Genomic DNA, 22,480 nt, shown 5'->3' with positions numbered 1-22,480 from the left:
ACGAAACCGAAATAAATAGCAAACAGAATGCCGCATTTTCCCTTTTAAAAGTTCCTTTTTAAAATTACTCCTGCCTCGATTCAGTAAAAATTTGTAGCTTGAATATTTCTTCATAAACTGCGTTAAGGGTAGCAAATTCTCGGAAGTTATTCGCAAAATACACAACTTGAAAGTTTATGCAAATTATGAGCAATGCAATTTGACGCCTTGTCATGCGACTGTTGTTTAGGCCAGGAGTTTATCATGATTCGTTTTGGCTCTCTAGAAAGAGATTATTCGCCCTCTAAAGGGGATATGACTCTTGGAAAGGGTTTAAGAATGCAACACGGCAAAGATGTTTAGCTCCACAATTTACTTTGATCGCCACACTTCGTGTGTACAATGTAATCGTCATAAGTTGTAAAAAGACCAGGAAAATTCTTTGCGAACAAGTTCTCATAAATGCGTAGACAACTGTGCTTGATTCTTGAACCAAAATGGTTTAAACTCACAACTTGCGACTGGATTAGGAGGATACACAACGAAGCAACTCGAGTAGTAAATATCTTAGCGGAAAATATCCTGATTCTTTTATTTGTTTTTAATGTGTTCAATACGAGTGCTCGTGAAGTACGATTTGATACTGCGGTACGAAGCCCGAGTAAGCGCTCTTAGAACGTCTAGTTAGAATTGTGAATGCGGAAATAAGCGATATTGTCAGTATCTCGTGGTTGCCTCAAGGGCAAATGGTGTTATTTTACTTGAATTGCGTCATGGATTTTCACGCAGCCAATAATAGAGCGACGTGGAACTATCAAGTTCAGTCTTGCGAATATAATGAAACCGAAACTTAATTTGCGCTATTCGTTCGACATGTTTGATACACTTCCTAAACGTTTGGACGTTTAATAGCTAAAAGAAGGACATTTTCTCATCAGCTGACTCAACTAACTTATCAACCGAAGCTTGCCACTGACTCAGGTAGGTGAGTAACACGCCGTTCACTAGTTAGCGCTTAAACGAGCTTAAACGCTATTCTTAAATAAATATAAGACTTGAGCATGTATACGCTTGCTGTGTAGACATCCCATAGATAGACTAATCAAAGTGGCTATGAGCCACTCAACTTGGAAAATGAATTGCCTGTAAACAGCGACAATTTTGATGCCTCTGAACTGAGTTTTTAATTCGTAGGTTGTAGATCATATATGTATCGAGCTAGCAACATACACCTTGTTCCAAAATGGCCGCAATTTTAGTATTCTCTTGTTTACTTGAAAATGAGCTCTTGTTGCCTCGTTTAAGGGAAAATATTCATTTGAATTTCGAGTTTAAGAAGGAGGCAACAAGGGCTAATTTGCAAGTAAACAATGAAAGGAATACTTAAATGGCGGCCATATTGGAATAAGGTGTATAAACGAGACGAGCCCGAGGATTTTTAACATTATTGAGAACCAGGTTTTGGCATATTACAATGCACAAAGATTGTTACAATATTTTGGCTCTACTTCAGAGTCACGTAGTGAGATAAAAACAAGTGGACTGCTTGTATATCAAGGCTCATTAGGCGTATGAACAAGCAATGACATAACTTGCGATGCATCGAGCTGGAAAGGCGAGAAACGAAGTTAAAGCCCGCTGCTATTGTTACGAAACAATGCAAAACGCAACAGTAAAGAGAATAATTGAGGAGATGTAACACCATTTAAAGCATTCATGAAGTCATCCTAGTCCGAGACGTTACAGTACCACAAAGAAAGTACCGCTTCTATCTGATAACCTAGTGGGTTAGTACTAGACGCGTGACTAAGTAATAAAATCTCTGTACGGCTGGTTCTCATTTTCTTTCCTATTTTAAGAGTAAAACGAGGAAGTACAAGTTAATTATGAACTCCCTTTTATTGAAACAAAAAGTTAAACTGCTTTTTGTACCAATAAAGATTCCGTATCAAAAAACGTGACATTCCCACGCTACATGCGTTACGTTTTGCGTTATTATTACACTTGTAACGCACTTTAGGTCACCTACTCAGGCTTCAAAAGGTCGAGTGCAAACATGCATAATAAACTCTCGGTCTTCGGCCATCGTAGCGTGATTAAAAATTTAACACAAACAAAATGCATGTTGACTAGCATACGAAACGTCAAGTTCATAAAATGCATGTTTTTAAAATGTTTATCACCGCTGTTTGTGTTATATTTTTAGTCATGCATAATAAATTTCTGTTGTTCAGACGTTCAGTTCCAACCCTCGGACGTTCAAGGGGGACTGGATGACATCCCCATCAGGCTGTTTCAAAGTTTTGTAAAGGCGATTTACCCTAAAAGGCTGAGACTTTCCAGTGGCTGTTCATTCATCATCCGCACAAATGTTGATACAGTGAAGCCTTTATTAAAGGGACCCCCAATCAAGCGGACACAATCTATTAAGTGGACACTTAGCCTGGTCCCGAAATTAACGTCTTATATTTCCTTTGCCTAGGTGGCAATCGAAAGGTCGCATACTGATTGTTCTGATTAATCGACAACAACGCGGAAGTCGTTTGCTCGAATGAGGAATACATTGTTTGGTACTCGTTACTAGAAAGTTGGAATCTTGCTACAAACAATGAGTATCGAATAGCTTTAATTATTTTAGTATTAATTAATTGACCGACAACTCTAGTTCCTCGTTCATATCGATTAAATTAGTTTTGCCTCAGTTTTAAATTACTAACGACAGAAGGAAAAAAGATGGCCACTGTTATATTTACCTATCAATCATAGCGGACGAAAACTTTAACAACGCTCACAAAAACATACAGGAAAGTTCTGACATCTTCAAAGCTAGTGTGCACTATGTTGCTTTCGTGTACTTTATGAGCTGTGTAAGGTTTGCATAGTGTTATGGTGAAATGTACAGCCGCCATCTTTTTTTGCTACCAGGGTTGACCTACCGTTGAATTTAACCCTTAGTGAATGCTCAGCTCAGAATCTGAGAACTTGATTCTTGAGAGCTGCATAGTATTGTTTCTAAACTTTAACGCTCGCTTCTTCAAAGCAGAACACCAAGAATCATGGACACGAATTCCTTTGCTCTTGGTATTTTGATCGCCCTAAGTTCGTGTTTGGCCAACGTTTCGAGTCAGCGGCAAAGGTGCTTTGGCAACTATTGCTCTGGCCAATTTGGAAACATGAAGGCGGTCTGCAAGGGCGGATACTGTTACTGTACTGGACAGGACTACGACTATAACACTTGCTTGCGTAAGTTGTTTAATATGGTTAAGAAATCTTGGTCTGATAAATAGTATCTCTTCTGTGAGAAGTTTCGCTGATCCGCTTATGTATTTTAACTTTTTCATTTTCAGCTGATGCTTATGGATGTCGAATCGAGGTCAATTCTGATAAATCCCTTGCAAAACCACGGTATAACAATCAGCAGCCCGGGACAATCTACAGCTGTACACCTAAGAGCAGTTCCACACAGTACGAAGTCCACGTAATGTCTGTGTACGAGGTTATCAACAGACGTCCGCCATCAGCCGGTGATGCTACTGTCAGTATCGTCAGCAGTGGCAAGTCAGGCCGACCTATTATACTCGTACTTGGAAGCAACGAACCTGTTAACTGGATTCTTAATTTACCAGCTGGCATTACCATCAGTAAAGTCATCTTGGTGAGTGACTAAAGGGCCACAGATTACCTGTTAACAGTTCAGTAAGGTCGTAAGGAGCATAAAGATGAAAAGTCTTAGTAATTTTTAGTAAATTAATTGATAGTTCAATTATGTTCAAGTATTTCATTATGATTTTTACTAACTATCTAGTAGTTTAGAACGAAACTAGCGAAAGTAATAACAAACGTTCCGCCGTCCTCATGACAGCATTGTCAAGTTCAAAATTTTGACAATATCGAGAGCTCAGGTTTAGAGCTCAGGTTGCATCGCCGGCTCAAGCCAGTTTAATTTATTGTAATCAGGAGTCCCGTTTTTAGGCCTAGCTAAATCTATATATTATTATTTGGTGGGTAAATTTGCCTTTCTGATCACCCAGCATATTCAGATCAATACTGAGTAATAATGTACATGGCTGTTTGTTAGGTTGCGTATTATATAGCTAAAAGTTCCGTCAGAGGGGATATGAACCAAGTTCAAGCGGTTGAACGAAAGACGTGGCAGTGGGGTATGGGATTTGGCAGTGACACTGGTGGAGGAGATACAGTAGCGCTTCTGAGGTAAGTCAAAGCACCCTTAATTAAATTTTTTTTTTTTTTTTTTTTCATAACTAACTGGATTCAAATATGCTACTCTACGGTGTAATTAAATTTCTAAGAATTGTGACATCGGAAGATGCTGGACAGCTAACGATGTAGAGGGCCCAGGCGGAATTAAAGTTCATCGAGGTTTGGGAAGGAGGTACTCCCTAAGGGCGACTGTAACCCCCATCAGTAGGGGTATAAAAATTTCAGGCATTCAGTATGTAGAAGGATATAGCGGACATGCATGCATAGAAATAATAGATGGATTTAGCCAAGCCTAAAAGCAGAGTCCTGGGTCTGCAAGTTGCACGGCAACTTTTAGGCAAATTCTTGTATTTCGATCAGATTGTTTCGTTTCGAGCAACTTTTTGCATGCTGAGCAATTTCGAGTTTCCTATCACTTCTGAGAAATCGGAGCAGCTTTTAGTGCGTAAATTGGCCTTGTTTCCATATTTCACAATGTTTTAGTGGACAATTTATGAATTTCCTATGAAAAAGAACCCAGATACCACTCCTCCATGTTGCAGATCATGGCTGCAGGATGCAAGCAGCCGGGCAACTAGGCCATTGACGAACGAAATAAGATTCACATTCGACTGATTCGAGTGTCTCAAGTGAAGAATTTTTACACGCTTTACATTAATATTGATGTGTAGTCTTTATTCGTGCATTTTTTTATTTTAATGGAGGACAAAGTTATTTAGCAACGCTGGTTACGCCGCAAAATTGCAGTAGAATGCTTAGAAATCTCACTTTTGTTGTACTTTTGCATCAGACGAAATAAAGGAAGAGAACAACAATTTTTGTTTTTTGGTTTTATGGAGCAACTTTTGAGCAACTTTCGTTACAAAAAGCAACTTATGACTTTTTTGAGCAACTCTTGAGCAACGTTTAGAGAAATTGCGGGCAACTTTTTTGGGAAATCTCGAGCAACTTATGGAAAGCTCTAGGCCGGGTTGTTCAAAGCCTGATTAACCTAACCCAGGATAAGCGAAAAATGTGATTTGAGGTTTTTTTAACTTTGCGGTGAGGTTTTCTGTTTATATTGTTTGGCCTTCTGAGTTTGAATAAACTCGAACTACACAAAAGATAAGCGGTCAAAAAAGAATTTTATACAAGAAAAAAACGTGCTTCGGTTAACTTTTAATCCTGGGTTCGCGTTAACCGGCTTCCAAACAACACGGCTCTGATTACAGAAAGTTAAGCTGGCTTGAGCTCTCGATCAGATGGAGAAACCAGTACTTGTTCAGCGGTCAACTATAGTATAGCGCGCGCGCGCTAGTCCTATCTAATTCCTATTGAACCGTCATGAACGAAATCTCTATGTACGCACGGCCGTGCGTTTATAAGATGACGAGTGCAGGTTCAATTTAGCTGCAAAATTTCCGTCGAGTTTAGTGCAAGTTCCTTTTGTTTCGGCAGTCTAAAGATTATTCTGAACAATCTAAACTGTACTTCTAGCCTTTGACTCTTGCCAAGCTAAGATGTAATATTTTGACTTTGTTTGTCTACATTTTCATCGAGTATTTTTGACTTTGTCTGCCTACATTGGCATTAACTTAAAATTAATTAGGAGAAACGAATCTTTTATTGACAGTTTTACAAACCAGGTTAAGCATTTTCGCTCAACCGTTGCTCAACTGATTATGGCGTGTTAGGATCCTAATGAGCTTTGTTTTTCTTCACCGTGCATTGTGAGAAATCTGTATACAATCACAAATAAAACATGTTTTAGCGCCCAAGTTGTTGTCGCCATGTTATAAAAGAATTGGTTTATACTTTTAGCTGTGCGTATATCGAGTTATGGATGCACTTGGGAAGTTTGGAGAGCACTCAAGAAGCTAGAGTTGCTCTCGGCTGTCGCCTCGAGCAACTCTCACGCTTCTTTCGTGTTCTCCACTTGCCGCGTGTATCCATAACTCGATATACGCACGCCAAGCATGAACCAATTCTTAAATGAAATATGAGTATTGAGGCATCAATGTAGATCCCGATATCTTTTATAGACGTTTGATAATATCAAGTTCATAAAAGGCAAGAGTGGCAGATTTTTACTTTATGCACATAACGGCAGAAGTTTCTTTTCGCAGACAAGTACACAGCTTGTTTGGCGTAGTGGCGTCATTTACCGGCACTTATAAAGCAGATCAATGGTCACTGACATTGTCTTCACAAGGTAAAAATTCTTTAGTTAAATTATCTAACATTTAAGTCGTAAATAAGGTATGGTTTTAAGGTATATTGTATCGCTGCAAATTGAACAAATGACATTATGCCCGGTATTATGTAATATCTGCGGTTTAACTTGTTCTTCTACTGTCAATTTAAGGCCTTAGTAACAACTACAGCAGCGTCGTAGTCACTACCACAACCACACCCACACCCAAAGCAACTCCTCCCAGACAGAAATGTCTCTCCAATTTTTGTCCTGGAAGTTACAACATGAAGTCTGTCTGTAAAGACGAATACTGTGTGTGCACTGGCAAAGGCTACGACTACAATACTTGCTTGCGTAAGTTGTTGTTGTTGTTGTTGTTGTTGTTTTTTCTTTTACTCTCCTAATAAATTACTTGGTTCTCTGGCTAGCTGGCTGACTTGTTGGTTGGTTGGTTGGTTGGTTGGCTGGCTGGTTGGCTGCCTAGCTGGCTGGCTGGCTGGCTACCTGCCTGGCTAGCTGGCTAACTGGCAGGCTGGCTGGTTGGTTGGTTTGTTGGTTAGCTGGCTGGCTTGCTGGCTGGCTTGCTGGCTAATGTGTTTGTTTGTTGGTTGATTGATTGGTTGGTTGGTTGGTTGGTTGGTTGGTTGATTGATTGATTGATTGATTAATTGATTGATTGATTGATTGATTGATTGATCAAATCCCTTTTAATAACTCAAAGTGCACAACTCAAGATAAAAGGCAAATAATACCTCGCTTGAAGATATAGAGCAAGTTCCATTGAAAACTCTAATAACCCAACCCAAAAGGCTGGTGCTGTTACTATACCAGACAAGACTGGGACTGCTATGCGTTATAAACTCGAATGTTGAATAAGCACTAAAAGAATAGGTAATCTCTGAGCACTTCAGGCTCCATATACCTCACGCCAAATTCCGGTCTTCGCCATGCATTTATACTAAGTTTCCTCATTTTTAGCTGATGCATATGAATGTCGAATCGAGATAAATACAAATAAAGCCCTTGCCAAACCACAGCATAACAACCAGCCCACAGGGACAATCTACAGCTGCACGCCTGGGATCAGTTCTGTAGAGTACGAAGTCCACGTATTGTCTTTGTACGAAGTCATCAACAGACGTCCGTCATCAGCTGGTAACGCTACTGTCAATATTGTCAGTGGAGGGAAATCACACAGATCTCTTGTACTGGTGCTTGCCAGCTACGAACCCGTTAACTGGATTCTCAATTTACCAGCTGGCATTACCATCAGCAAAGTTATTCTGGTGAGCACACCACGCGAACTAAAACCAACGAATCATTCAGACATACCGTTTAAAGACTTGAAGACTGTACACATCGTGTCATTCCAAGCAGGAATATTATGGAATTCGTTTATAGTTAATAATATTGAGAGAAAATACAATGTGCATATTTTTTGAAGAAGCCTTAACAATCTATAGCTAGACCCTTTTTGGCCAACTTCACCACCTCAACTATTTTTTAACATTTTGCTGCCCACTTCTTGGCTAAAGGAGGGGGAGGATTGTTTAGACGTAGACCAGTAGCGTGTTCACGAATGCAGACCACGAGTACAGATTTTGAAGTAAGAAGTAGCATCCGGAAGATATATAATACTGAGGAAACAAATACTGTATTATGTATTGTCTGCTTCACAACTTATTACAGTCCTTTCTTAAGGTCCACTGCAAAATTTTCTTAAATATGATTAATTCTATTTTAGTAGAAGTTTAGTCAGTGACTATAATGAATCCAGGGAATCGCCTTAATAATTATGAAAAAATAACCCTTCCAGATATAAATGAAGGCCTGTGTTCTATTTTTAGGTTGCATATTACTTGGATGAAAGTTCTGTTAAAGGAGATGTCAACCAAGTGCAAGTCATTGAAAGAAAAAGTACCCGAGATTCACAATGGGATGCTGGAATTGGAAGCGATTCAGGGGGAGGTGATACAGTAGGACTTCTGAGGTAGGCAAACAGAAAATTGTACGTCGTCGTAAAAGTGTATGGTTATCACTCACAGTTTTGCATGTACGCACTTATCTGCACTTTTCCTTCTTTTTCAGACAATTACACAACACGTTTGGTGTAGTGACGTCATTTACCGGCACTTACAGAGCAGATCAATGGTCACTGACCTTATCTTCCCCACAAGGTACAAACTTTTTAGTTATTGCAGACTTCAACTGTCATAGTATTATGGACAAATAAAGACCAATCAATCACACTCCGGTTCACCGCAAGACAGCCGCAACATTAGTGACAACATTTCTTGGCTTCCACATTTAAGTCGAAGGATAAAGGGTGTATGGCCTTGCCGTCTGGAAGGTCCGTAAAGTGACAAACTGTGAGCGAGGTCTTGAAAGTGCTGCTCGAAGCTAACGCCGAGGGCAGTATTTTTAAGTCCGAGGTCACAGTTCTTCTCTATACAGACCGACCCTAGTCCGGTAGATAACTTTTAGTACTGGCCAAGACTATGATTAGAATATTTGCTTACGTAAGTTGTTTTTCACTCTCGCAACAAATCAAGTGCAAAAACCTTGCTCGAATCCAACACGAAATGTTTGAAGGACAAATAAAAGGCGAGCAAAGAACACAAATTGCTGCAGTTATTTTGTTTTAAAGTGTTCAAGACAAAGTAGTTGTGAACATTTTAAGGTGTTTTGGCAACTATTGCTCTGGCCAATTTGGAAACATGAAGGCGGTCTGCAAGGGCGGATACTGTTACTGTACTGGACAGGACTACGACTATAACACTTGCTTGCGTAAGTTGTTTAATATGGTTAAGAAATCTTGGTCTGATAAATAGTATCTCTTCTGTGAGAAGTTTCGCTGATCCGCTTATGTATTTTAACTTTTTCATTTTCAGCTGATGCTTATGGATGTCGAATCGAGGTCAATTCTGATAAATCCCTTGCAAAACCACGGTATAACAATCAGCAGCCCGGGACAATCTACAGCTGTACACCTAAGAGCAGTTCCACACAGTACGAAGTCCACGTAATGTCTGTGTACGAGGTTATCAACAGACGTCCGCCATCAGCCGGTGATGCTACTGTCAGTATCGTCAGCAGTGGCAAGTCAGGCCGACCTATTATACTCGTACTTGGAAGCTACGAACCTGTTAACTGGATTCTTAATTTACCAGCTGGCATTACCATCAGTAAAGTCATCTTGGTGAGTGACTAAAGGGCCACAGATTACCTGTTAACAGTTCAGTAAGGTCGTAAGGAGTATAAAGATGAAAAGTCTTAATAATTTTTAGTAAATTAATTGATAGTTCAATTATGTTCAAGTATTTCATTATGATTTTTACTAACTATCTAGTAGTTTAGAACGAAACTAGCGAAAGTAATAACAAACGTTCCGCCGTCCTCATGACAGCATTGTCAAGTTCAAAATTTTGACAATATCGAGAGCTCAGGTTTAGAGCTCAGGTTGCATCGCCGGCTCAAGCCAGTTTAATTTATTGTAATCAGGAGTCCCGCTTTTAGGCCTAGCTAAATCTATATATTATTATTTGGTGGGTAAATTTGCCTTTCTGATCACCCAGCATATTCAGATCAATACTGAGTAATAATGTACATGGCTGTTTGTTAGGTTGCGTATTATATAGCTAAAAGTTCCGTCAGAGGGGATATGAACCATGTATTGTCTGCTTCACAACTTATTACAGTCCTTTCTTAAGGTCCACTGCAAAATTTTCTTAAATATGATTAATTCTATTTTAGTAGAAGTTTAGTCAGTGACTATAATGAATCCAGGGAATCGCCTTAATAATTATGAAAAAATAACCCTTCCAGATATAAATGAAGGCCTGTGTTCTATTTTTAGGTTGCATATTACTTGGATGAAAGTTCTGTTAAAGGAGATGTCAACCAAGTGCAAGTCATTGAAAGAAAAAGTACCCGAGATTCACAATGGGATGCTGGAATTGGAAGCGATTCAGGGGGAGGTGATACAGTAGGACTTCTGAGGTAGGCAAACAGATAATTGTACGTCGTCGTAAAAGTGTATGGTTATCACTCACAGTTTTGCACGTACGCACTTATCTGCACTTTTCCTTCTTTTTCAGACAATTACACAACACGTTTGGTGTAGTGACGTCATTTACCGGCACTTACAGAGCAGATCAATGGTCACTGACCTTATCTTCCCCACAAGGTACAAACTTTTTAGTTATTGCAGACTTCAACTGTCATAGTATTATGGACAAATAAAGACCAATCAATCACACTCCGGTTCACCGCAAGACAGCCGCAACATTAGTGACAACATTTCTTGGCTTCCACATTTAAGTCGAAGGATAAAGGGTGTATGGCCTTGCCGTCTGGAAGGTCCGTAAAGTGACAAACTGTGAGCGAGGTCTTGAAAGTGCTGCTCGAAGCTAACGCCGAGGGCAGTATTTTTAAGTCCGAGGTCACAGTTCTTCTCTATACAGACCGACCCTAGTCCGGTAGATAACTTTTAGTACTGGCCAAGACTATGATTAGAATATTTGCTTACGTAAGTTGTTTTTCACTCTCGCAACAAATCAAGTGCAAAAACCTTGCTCGAATCCAACACGAAATGTTTGAAGGACAAATAAAAGGCGAGCAAAGAACACAAATTGCTGCAGTTATTTTGTTTTAAAGTGTTCAAGACAAAGTAGTTGTGAACATTTTAAGGTGCTTTGGCAACTATTGCTCTGGCCAATTTGGAAACATGAAGGCGGTCTGCAAGGGCGGATACTGTTACTGTACTGGACAGGACTACGACTATAACACTTGCTTGCGTAAGTTGTTTAATATGGTTAAGAAATCTTGGTCTGATAAATAGTATCTCTTCTGTGAGAAGTTTCGCTGATCCGCCTATGTATTTTAACTTTTTCATTTTCAGCTGATGCTTATGGATGTCGAATCGAGGTCAATTCTGATAAATCCCTTGCAAAACCACGGTATAACAATCAGCAGCCCGGGACAATCTACAGCTGTACACCTAAGAGCAGTTCCACACAGTACGAAGTCCACGTAATGTCTGTGTACGAGGTTATCAACAGACGTCCGCCATCAGCCGGTGATGCTACTGTCAGTATCGTCAGCAGTGGCAAGTCAGGCCGACCTATTATACTCGTACTTGGAAGCTACGAACCTGTTAACTGGATTCTTAATTTACCAGCTGGCATTACCATCAGTAAAGTCATCTTGGTGAGTGACTAAAGGGCCACAGATTACCTGTTAACAGTTCAGTAAGGTCGTAAGGAGTATAAAGATGAAAAGTCTTAGTAATTTTTAGTAAATTAATTGATAGTTCAATTATGTTCAAGTATTTCATTATGATTTTTACTAACTATCTAGTAGTTTAGAACGAAACTAGCGAAAGTAATAACAAACGTTCCGCCGTCCTCATGACAGCATTGTCAAGTTCAAAATTTTGACAATATCGAGAGCTCAGGTTTAGAGCTCAGGTTGCATCGCCGGCTCAAGCCAGTTTAATTTATTGTAATCAGGAGTCCCGCTTTTAGGCCTAGCTAAATCTATATATTATTATTTGGTGGGTAAATTTGCCTTTCTGATCACCCAGCATATTCAGATCAATACTGAGTAATAATGTACATGGCTGTTTGTTAGGTTGCGTATTATATAGCTAAAAGTTCCGTCAGAGGGGATATGAACCATGTATTGTCTGCTTCACAACTTATTACAGTCCTTTCTTAAGGTCCACTGCAAAATTTTCTTAAATATGATTAATTCTATTTTAGTAGAAGTTTAGTCAGTGACTATAATGAATCCAGGGAATCGCCTTAATAATTATGAAAAAATAACCCTTCCAGATATAAATGAAGGCCTGTGTTCTATTTTTAGGTTGCATATTACTTGGATGAAAGTTCTGTTAAAGGAGATGTCAACCAAGTGCAAGTCATTGAAAGAAAAAGTACCCGAGATTCACAATGGGATGCTGGAATTGGAAGCGATTCAGGGGGAGGTGATACAGTAGGACTTCTGAGGTAGGCAAACAGAAAATTGTACGTCGTCGTAAAAGTGTATGGTTATCACTCACAGTTTTGCACGTACGCACTTATCTGCACTTTTCCTTCTTTTTCAGACAATTACACAACACGTTTGGTGTAGTGACGTCATTTACCGGCACTTACAGAGCAGATCAATGGTCACTGACCTTATCTTCCCCACAAGGTACAAACTTTTTAGTTATTGCAGACTTCAACTGTCATAGTATTATGGACAAATAAAGACCAATCAATCACACTCCGGTTCACCGCAAGACAGCCGCAACATTAGTGACAACATTTCTTGGCTTCCACATTTAAGTCGAAGGATAAAGGGTGTATGGCCTTGCCGTCTGGAAGGTCCGTAAAGTGACAAACTGTGAGCGAGGTCTTGAAAGTGCTGCTCGAAGCTAACGCCGAGGGCAGTATTTTTAAGTCCGAGGTCACAGTTCTTCTCTATACAGACCGACCCTAGTCCGGTAGATAACTTTTAGTACTGGCCAAGACTATGATTAGAATATTTGCTTACGTAAGTTGTTTTTCACTCTCGCAACAAATCAAGTGCAAAAACCTTGCTCGAATCCAACACGAAATGTTTGAAGGACAAATAAAAGGCGAGCAAAGAACACAAATTGCTGCAGTTATTTTGTTTTAAAGTGTTCAAGACAAAGTAGTTGTGAACATTTTAAGGTGCTTTGGCAACTATTGCTCTGGCCAATTTGGAAACATGAAGGCGGTCTGCAAGGGCGGATACTGTTACTGTACTGGACAGGACTACGACTATAACACTTGCTTGCGTAAGTTGTTTAATATGGTTAAGAAATCTTGGTCTGATAAATAGTATCTCTTCTGTGAGAAGTTTCGCTGATCCGCTTATGTATTTTAACTTTTTCATTTTCAGCTGATGCTTATGGATGTCGAATCGAGGTCAATTCTGATAAATCCCTTGCAAAACCACGGTATAACAATCAGCAGCCCGGGACAATCTACAGCTGTACACCTAAGAGCAGTTCCACACAGTACGAAGTCCACGTAATGTCTGTGTACGAGGTTATCAACAGACGTCCGCCATCAGCCGGTGATGCTACTGTCAGTATCGTCAGCAGTGGCAAGTCAGGCCGACCTATTATACTCGTACTTGGAAGCTACGAACCTGTTAACTGGATTCTTAATTTACCAGCTGGCATTACCATCAGTAAAGTCATCTTGGTGAGTGACTAAAGGGCCACAGATTACCTGTTAACAGTTCAGTAAGGTCGTAAGGAGTATAAAGATGAAAAGTCTTAGTAATTTTTAGTAAATTAATTGATAGTTCAATTATGTTCAAGTATTTCATTATGATTTTTACTAACTATCTAGTAGTTTAGAACGAAACTAGCGAAAGTAATAACAAACGTTCCGCCGTCCTCATGACAGCATTGTCAAGTTCAAAATTTTGACAATATCGAGAGCTCAGGTTTAGAGCTCAGGTTGCATCGCCGGCTCAAGCCAGTTTAATTTATTGTAATCAGGAGTCCCGCTTTTAGGCCTAGCTAAATCTATATATTATTATTTGGTGGGTAAATTTGCCTTTCTGATCACCCAGCATATTCAGATCAATACTGAGTAATAATGTACATGGCTGTTTGTTAGGTTGCGTATTATATAGCTAAAAGTTCCGTCAGAGGGGATATGAACCATGTATTGTCTGCTTCACAACTTATTACAGTCCTTTCTTAAGGTCCACTGCAAAATTTTCTTAAATATGATTAATTCTATTTTAGTAGAAGTTTAGTCAGTGACTATAATGAATCCAGGGAATCGCCTTAATAATTATGAAAAAATAACCCTTCCAGATATAAATGAAGGCCTGTGTTCTATTTTTAGGTTGCATATTACTTGGATGAAAGTTCTGTTAAAGGAGATGTCAACCAAGTGCAAGTCATTGAAAGAAAAAGTACCCGAGATTCACAATGGGATGCTGGAATTGGAAGCGATTCAGGGGGAGGTGATACAGTAGGACTTCTGAGGTAGGCAAACAGATAATTGTACGTCGTCGTAAAAGTGTATGGTTATCACTCACAGTTTTGCACGTACGCACTTATCTGCACTTTTCCTTCTTTTTCAGACAATTACACAACACGTTTGGTGTAGTGACGTCATTTACCGGCACTTACAGAGCAGATCAATGGTCACTGACCTTATCTTCCCCACAAGGTACAAACTTTTTAGTTATTGCAGACTTCAACTGTCATAGTATTATGGACAAATAAAGACCAATCAATCACACTCCGGTTCACCGCAAGACAGCCGCAACATTAGTGACAACATTTCTTGGCTTCCACATTTAAGTCGAAGGATAAAGGGTGTATGGCCTTGCCGTCTGGAAGGTCCGTAAAGTGACAAACTGTGAGCGAGGTCTTGAAAGTGCTGCTCGAAGCTAACGCCGAGGGCAGTATTTTTAAGTCCGAGGTCACAGTTCTTCTCTATACAGACCGACCCTAGTCCGGTAGATAACTTTTAGTACTGGCCAAGACTATGATTAGAATATTTGCTTACGTAAGTTGTTTTTCACTCTCGCAACAAATCAAGTGCAAAAACCTTGCTCGAATCCAACACGAAATGTTTGAAGGACAAATAAAAGGCGAGCAAAGAACACAAATTGCTGCAGTTATTTTGTTTTAAAGTGTTCAAGACAAAGTAGTTGTGAACATTTTAAAACTATCAATTCTGATAAGTTTAAACTGTAATTTTTTCTATAGTGGCCTGTCTCGGATTTTGCAGGAAAAGAAGGGCTTTTAAAGGTGTTGTTTGGAATCTGGTCCCTGTAGTTTTTTAAGAGTAGACTCTCAGTAAGTTACCTGAACTGACCCAAGTTAAAGGACACGTGATATGTCGCCTGAAAATACTAATAACTGAAAAATATATATGCAAAATAACTGTACGATCTAAAGTATTAAAGCTGAGGTCCCGACCACACTGTAGCGTGTTGTTTTCTTCTATAATCCACACTCAAACGCCCGAAAACGCTGATGAAAATGGAGGTTTTCGGAAACGGTTTCGAAAGTGGAGCGTTTTGAAAACGTTCCGTTTCTAGTGTGGACAGTTAAAACGGAGGTTTTGAAAACGGTGCCGAAAAGAACGCCAAATACTGTCATTTCCATCAGCGTTTTTGGGCGTTTTCTAGTGTGGACGATAGACGAAAACGTATTAAAAAGTATCTGTTTCCGAATGAATAAGTGTGGACAGGTGAAAACAAAACGAAAATACTGGTGTGGTCGCAAATATTTTCGTTCGTTTTCGCATTGGTGAGTTCGTAGCCTAAGAAGACAGCGTAATATTGTTATATCACGTGAAATGTTTGGTCTTAGCGCTAGCTTTTTGACAACTGCACACGTACTTCTCTTTAGCTGACGCAGATGGGTGCAAAATCCACGTGAATAGTGATAAAGCCCTTGCCAAACCATGGTATAACAACCAACCCGCCCAGACAGTCTACAGCTGTACTCCTAGGAACAGTTCCCCACAGTACGAAGTGCACGTCCTATCTGTATACGAAGTCAGCAACACACGCCCTCCATCACCCGCTGACGCCACTGTCAACGTCGTGGGTCGAGGAAGTTCAGACAGACCAATTATAATCGTGCTTGGAAGTTACCAACCTGTCCACTGGACTCTCAATTTACCAGCTGACCTGATTATCAGTATAGTTATCCTGGTGAGTAGCAAATAACTGTGAGGAATAGTAATAATCTAAGCTGATTCCAGACTTGCTGGCGACTCCGAATCCCTTCTACAAATAAGAGCAAGGACGCTACATTCTGCCTTACGTTAATCCCAGAGTTATTTACAATACAGTAACTATGTCTCCTCAGTTATGTAGTAAAACATGTTACCATGAGTTCTTATACTCAGGCCCAGTCACATTCATCAGATCCCACAGGTGGTATTCGTTTACACGCGCTACGCGTAACTTGTCTTTGAATACAGAAACAATTTTAATGTTTCAGTGGATGTTTTCCTTTTAGTAAAAGTTAGTCTGCTAGCAGGCTCACCTCTGAGTCACGCGCGCGAGCGGCGAAGAGCAAAGCAATCCGACGGGAGGGATTTCGCGCACGCTTGTGCTCCAACGTGAGCCTACTCGCAGGCTAAGTAAAAGTATATTGTAATTATCCTGGGCAATCGCGAGGAATATCGGCTGATACTAATTTGCAGAGCCACTAGGATTAAATCAGAGGATATTCTACAGAAATGAGTGGGATATAATTGTTTTGTTGTTCAAAAACTTGTCAATGTAGAGCACGTGTACCGAGGGATGAACAGTAGTAGTATTCAGTGCTGCGGAAGTTGTCCGACGATTCTTATTAGCAAACTGCGAATATTGCAGAACATAGACGGAAAACAAATACCAGGCCCGTCCACACCACATACTGATGTGCTGAGTTTTAACAAGAGATATTGAGGAATTTTAGCAATGACGATGACGACGGCGAAGACGACGCCTTGTAAAAACTGTATTAATATTTTACCCTCGAATGTCGCAACTTTGTAGATCTGTTCAGTACGCGAATGGTTCTAAAAACTTGCTCAGGTTAAATATGCAATGAAAACGTTCAATTCCAAAGGAAGACACGAAGTATTAGCCATCGAGGTACACGTTGTCCAAAATACGTACGACTTTGTCATTTCACGGGTTGTTGTTTTGCAGAGGACGGCAAAGATATGTTCAAAGATTCAAAACGCACGCGCAGGACCATTGTTTTGTTCATTAAACCTTTTGGTTGGTGACGTTCTCGTTGCCGTCGCCGTCGTGGTTTGCTAAAACTCCTTGTCCTCATTTTGCGCGTTATTTGTACCGCATCAAGAAGAATTGGATAATACGGGCAAATATTTCACGAGAGATTTACAGTATTTGTTTATTCAGTGACCCTTTATCCGCCAGTCTTTCAAAACCACAAATTAAAATTATTCTCTAATCCTCCAAATAAAAGAGGGAGCTTAAGCAACGACGACGACGACGACACCAAGGACGACGCCTGGTAAATAATGAATTTATATTTTGCAAGCGAAATTCGCTATTGTCTAGATCTTTGCAGTACGCCAATGGCTCTAAAAACGTGCTTAAGCTAAATATGCAACGACGGGGTTCAATTCCAAATGGAAATACGAAAAATTAACCGTCGTCGTCCACGTTTCACGTTAGGGAGCTTACTTTCGCACGACGGCGCCGTTGGGTCACTTTATAATCCCGCGTCGTCGTCCTGTAGAAATATGAATTTACGATTCGCAGTGAAGACGACGACGTTTATGCGCGACCGGCAAATTTATTTTTGTCTCAGGAGCTCGAGAAAAAAAATACACAAGACAGACCAACAAAATGTGCTGGCATGGCAGAAAAGAAAGCGTAGCTGTACGTCGAGAAAAACTTGGGTTCTAAAAGATTAGGCTGGCTATAAGACCACTCAAAACAACAGAGGAAAAATCGCCTAGCTCTGTAGTTGAGCTATCTAGTCCTTGTTTCTAACTGTCGACACGAATGCTAAAACTTTTCAGTCCTTTCAAATTCATTGTACACCAGAACATGTCTTATATTTTAGTGAAGCGTGATTAAAATGAAAGATTTTTCACACAGCAATTTGCTTTTCATTCATACCGTGTCGTGCTTTGACCGCTCTCAGAAAACTTGCTCCTCCTCCTCACGTCCTCCTGTTTCAAAGACGCCGGCAATTCGCTCTCACCAACGTCGTCGACTTTGGCGCGAAGCTGGGAAGTGCTCAGAAAAGCATGCGCAGTGAGCATGTCACGCAATCTAACGGCGGCGTCGTGCAAAAGTTGTCGATTCGTAAGCTCCCACAGCTATTGTTTTACTCATGAAACCTTTTGTTTGGTGACGTTCTCGTTGCCGTCGTCGTGGTGGTTTGCTTAAGTTCCCTATTTGTATTTGTAGGTTGCTCCTTATGGTAATCAAGGTCTCATCAGTGGAGACCTGAACCGCGTGAAAAGAGTGGGACACAATTGGCACTGGGGTATGGGATATGGTAGTGATTCTGATGGAGGAGATACAGCAGCATTTTTGAAGTAAGTCGGTTTGATGAAAAATAAACATTCAGTCAACCATCCAGACTTAAAGTTTTCATCAGGGTTCCAGATTTTGCAGATTCAAGTCCTGCTCTGACCACTTAATGCGGTTGTTTCACACTTGACCCAAAGCTTCTCAACCATGCTGGTACAAAGAGTAAAGAATTATGTTTCTTTGTTCTTTCCCCGTACTGTACGTAATATTGAACCAAATGGACGTTATTTGAATTTCTAAAACAAAACTTATAGGAAACGGCATATAATTACGTTCTTTTTGTTTTGTTTTTGTGTATAGACAAGTGTACAACAGGTTTGGTGAAGTTACATCATTTACAGGCACTTACAAAGCAGATAAGTGGTCCCTGGAGTTATCTTCTCCACAAGGACAGAGCAGTCCTAATTGTTTGTCCCAGGTTAGTCCGTCTTGCGAATTACACTAGGACAAAAGCAACGCGAGCGAATTTGTTTCGAATTCTGGCGAACTTTCAGCGAAAGTTTGCTAAAATGCCGGTTACATTTCCATGATATTTCGCTTGGCTAAGTGAAAAGAGTGCTGCTTAATTTCGCGAAGTTTCGTTTGACTAAACACGAACTTTAGCTCGGACTAAACCGAAGTTCTCCTTGGCCAAATGTGAGTAACGAAAGCTCACATACGGTGAGAGAAAATTATAGTTTACAGATGCCAAGCGCAAATTTGTCTCTATACTGAACTTGCGCGTAAGAGTACCTCTTATAATGAGGAATAAAAAAGTTCTATAATATAAAACTTTCATTTGTTTCTTGGACGTTGCATCAGGATTTCTAAGAGCAGCATTTTACATATGTATCTGCTTCAATTCCATTTCACTGTTTTGATGATGTTGCTTCAAATAATACCAAAATCAAAGCTTACCCAACATGACATCAAAACATAACTTCAATACGTATTTTGGTGTTATTTGAAGCAATGTCATCAAAATAGTGTTCAACTGTAGGTTTATTTATTATTATGAGGCAAAAAGTATGATTTGCCATGTTTTTACAATTTACTCGAGATCAAATATACAGAAATTCTTAATTCTTGTATATTCTACTTGCCATACACAATAGTTTAAGGCACTGGTATTTGTATTTTCATATCACATGCATTTGGTTCGGACAAAATTCATAGTTTTCGATTCTTTGGTTTATTGTTTCTGTAGTGTTTGTAAGGTACATTTCGGTGCATCATACATAATATACTTAAGCGCGCAATGTAAGTTGGGAAGTTGATTATTAAAGCAGCATGGCGGACTTCTAGATTGGATTCGTGTGTCGTATCCGTTCATTGCAATAATCCAGTTCCATCGGTTGTGTAACGTGACAGTTTCCATGGAAATATCGATTGCCTTAAGAAATACATTATGCCAATCTGCAATCCATTTCCAATTACTGATGTAATTTTCCTATCGATCTGATTAAGGCAAGATTGGTTAAAAGCTGTTTGAAAATGCTTGAGATGGTCCAGAAAAAGCTGTATCGAGAAAATGAAGTATCATTTTGTCGAGGGTATTCATATTTGTAAGTGGTTTGTTTAGAAAGTCGTAGCTCATTAGACTTTTTAACTAGTTTCGCAAACATCACAAGCAAACTCCCCACACATCAAAAATATCCAGTTTCTATGGTAATCACTTTTTTCTCCTATCGAGTAACCATTTAATAACCTCAGGAAATCATATTCAAATAGACATAGCAAGTTCCATTGAATTATTTTGTTGTACGCTTTTACGTGTTGTTAACAATAGCTCACTTGATTCTTTTCACATCTGTTTCAGGAAATCGATCAAAGGTGTTCCGGTGTGTCCCCGCACAGGACCCTGGAGAAATTGTTAGCCTTTCTCGTAATGCTAACAGTGATAACAAATACCCTGTATATATGATAAGCTTCGATTCCCACTTAACCAAACTGTAGTCACACAACTCAATTCCAGAGATTGCTGAATTAGTTTTTGTTCAGCGACTTTTGGTTGCATACATAGTCATTCGAGCTTTAGATTTAATAACAGTAGTTAGTAGAATTCTACTCGTATACTAATGCATATGCTACAATCTGATTGGCTGAGCTACCGGATCTCTATCTCCATTTTACAGAAACCCTCATGATATGGACGCTCAGCTTCACCAGTACGGTATACCTGTATTAAACAGGTTATAGAACGTGTACCTGGTTATAAAACCTGCACCTGTATTAAACAGATTATATGGCAAAAAATAATAATTTTAATAAGTAACAATACTGAGCTACTGCATGACTTACACTGCCTAGCGTATACTTAGAATTCTTAATTAGGGACTAGAATGCGAAGGAAAGTCAAGGCGTCTTTTTTGAATGGATCGAACCATGGCAAAGGTACTAAAAATCCTTGTCGGACAATCACTTTTCATTTCCCTGTGCTAGCAATATATGTGTAGCGTAAAATGCTGTTTATGAGCTCCTCCTTTTTAAGCTTGGTCATAGCCGGATTGCTTGGTTATAGATTGCTTTATATAACTTATACATGTAAGTGCCCTGCGGGAATAACCTGCCCCCACTGTAGGCTCCCTCGAACTGCGCTTACGAGGTTGTATAAGGAAAGTTTGCGTACGAGCCAAGTGGCCCATCAGGCCGGAGCTTATCCTGGTTTCTGTAGCATGAGGCGACTAAGAGTATTACTACACCCCCTGGGGCCCGTTTCTCGAAAGCCCCTGAAACTTTTCGGGCCCAGAAAGCCATAGTAAAATCTCGAACCCTACGATTACAGAGCTGTTTTATTCGCATTTTCTTAACATGAACATAGGTTCCCTTCATACAAGAAGTTTCAGGCTTATACACTTCTCCGTTTTTAGATACGGATGAACAAAGAATGGCTTTACAGGCCCGAAAAGTTTCCGGGGCTTTCGGAAAACGGGCCCCTGGATGGGATGTCAGTCCATCGCAGAATTACCCCCCAGCATTAAGTTTGCTGGTATCCATTTATACACCTGGGTGGAGAGAGGCACTTTGAGAGTAACGGGTCTTTCCCTAGGACACAACGTAATGTCCCCGGACAGGGCTCAGACCCGGACTGCACGATCCGGAGACCTAGCGCACTAACCACGAGGCGATAGCTGAGTGGATCCGCGGACTACTTTGACAATGTTATGACGAAATTCATTGTCAATAACAGGACAGACGCATGAAGAACTGACGTCAATTTGTTTTTACAATAACAAATTGTTAAATTAATTGTGCGCTCTCGCTTGTTGCGTGAACATTTCATAAATTATAAATTCATGCGTCTGTCCGCTTATTGACAATAAAAATTATCAAATGAGCGCGCGAGTATTTCTGCAACTCTGTAAAAAAGTTATTTTCATGATAGTATTGTATTGTAATGCATGGATTTAAGTTTTTTTGATTGTGGTGCATGTGGGCATGAAGTCAGGAGAAAAGATCATTGTGAAAGTATACTGTTAAAGTCACTAATTTTCTTTTAAAGAGGCTTACGTTATTGCTTACTGTAAGTTTTCCTCTTTAAAGCACGGGTGACTTTGTTTTTATGAAGAGAGTTATATTTCGCGAAGGTCAGCACATAGTAGTAGTAATAGTAGTAGTAATAGTAATGGCATTTCGGGCAGTATATCCACAGGGTGGCTCTTCGCCTGCCCGATGCTAACTAAATTTACAATTGTAAAAAGGTTAAAAGATATCTAAAAATTTATATCTATATGTAAACGAGATAAAATTGTGTTTTAAGATGTACAAAATAAATAAATGAATAAATAAATAATTAAAATTATGCCAGATGTTCTAAAGCTCTCATAAAAATAATGTTTTTGGTGTCTTTACAAAATTTAATATAGTCTTGGCAGCACCTCACGTTGCTGGGCAACGTGTTAAATAAACTTGCAGTCTGGTCCTGTAGAGTATTATTAATTAAAGATCTCTCTAACTGAATGCTGTTACTAGATCTTAAGCATCTTTCGTGTTGAAATACATTAAGTTTCAGATAACTTGGCCAATATGGGTTGTGAAGGGCTTTGTGAGTTGCCTTAAGTAGGTTCC

The 22,480-nt window shown here is 39.7% G+C and overlaps 1 protein-coding gene across 4 annotated transcripts; it reads left to right on the top strand.

The window, feature by feature from the left end:
- Nucleotides 1-794: 794 nt before the first annotated feature.
- LOC110039655 (uncharacterized) lies at nt 795-22,214 on the top strand. 4 transcript variants are annotated; one of them, XM_089272167.1, is made up of 22 exons: nt 795-960; nt 3,023-3,222; nt 3,327-3,634; nt 4,058-4,191; nt 6,306-6,391; nt 6,545-6,727; nt 7,352-7,659; nt 8,221-8,363; nt 8,462-8,550; nt 9,265-9,572; nt 10,230-10,372; nt 10,471-10,559; nt 11,274-11,581; nt 12,239-12,381; nt 12,480-12,568; nt 13,283-13,590; nt 14,248-14,390; nt 14,489-14,577; nt 15,771-16,078; nt 18,308-18,438; nt 18,734-18,851; nt 20,232-22,214. In XM_089272167.1, exons 2-22 carry the CDS (start codon nt 3,036-3,038, stop codon nt 20,334-20,336), a joined length of 3,720 nt encoding a protein of 1,239 aa, XP_089128293.1. In that variant the 5' UTR covers nt 795-960; nt 3,023-3,035; the 3' UTR covers nt 20,337-22,214. The 4 variants fall into 4 exon arrangements, with proteins under 4 accessions (XP_089128293.1, XP_089128296.1, XP_089128294.1 ...); XM_089272170.1 differs by having other exon boundaries at nt 3,020-3,222; XM_089272168.1 differs by having other exon boundaries at nt 795-964.
- The last annotated feature ends 266 nt before the right edge of the window (nt 22,215-22,480 follow it).

This window comes from Orbicella faveolata, unplaced genomic scaffold, assembly GCF_042242905.1.
Source record: "Orbicella faveolata isolate gen_17 unplaced genomic scaffold, um_ofav_v1 contig_34, whole genome shotgun sequence".
In the NCBI taxonomy this organism is placed as follows: domain Eukaryota; kingdom Metazoa; phylum Cnidaria; class Anthozoa; order Scleractinia; family Merulinidae; genus Orbicella; species Orbicella faveolata.
Note: the sequence above shows the minus strand (reverse complement) of the source record. Positions and strands in the feature narration are given on the sequence as shown.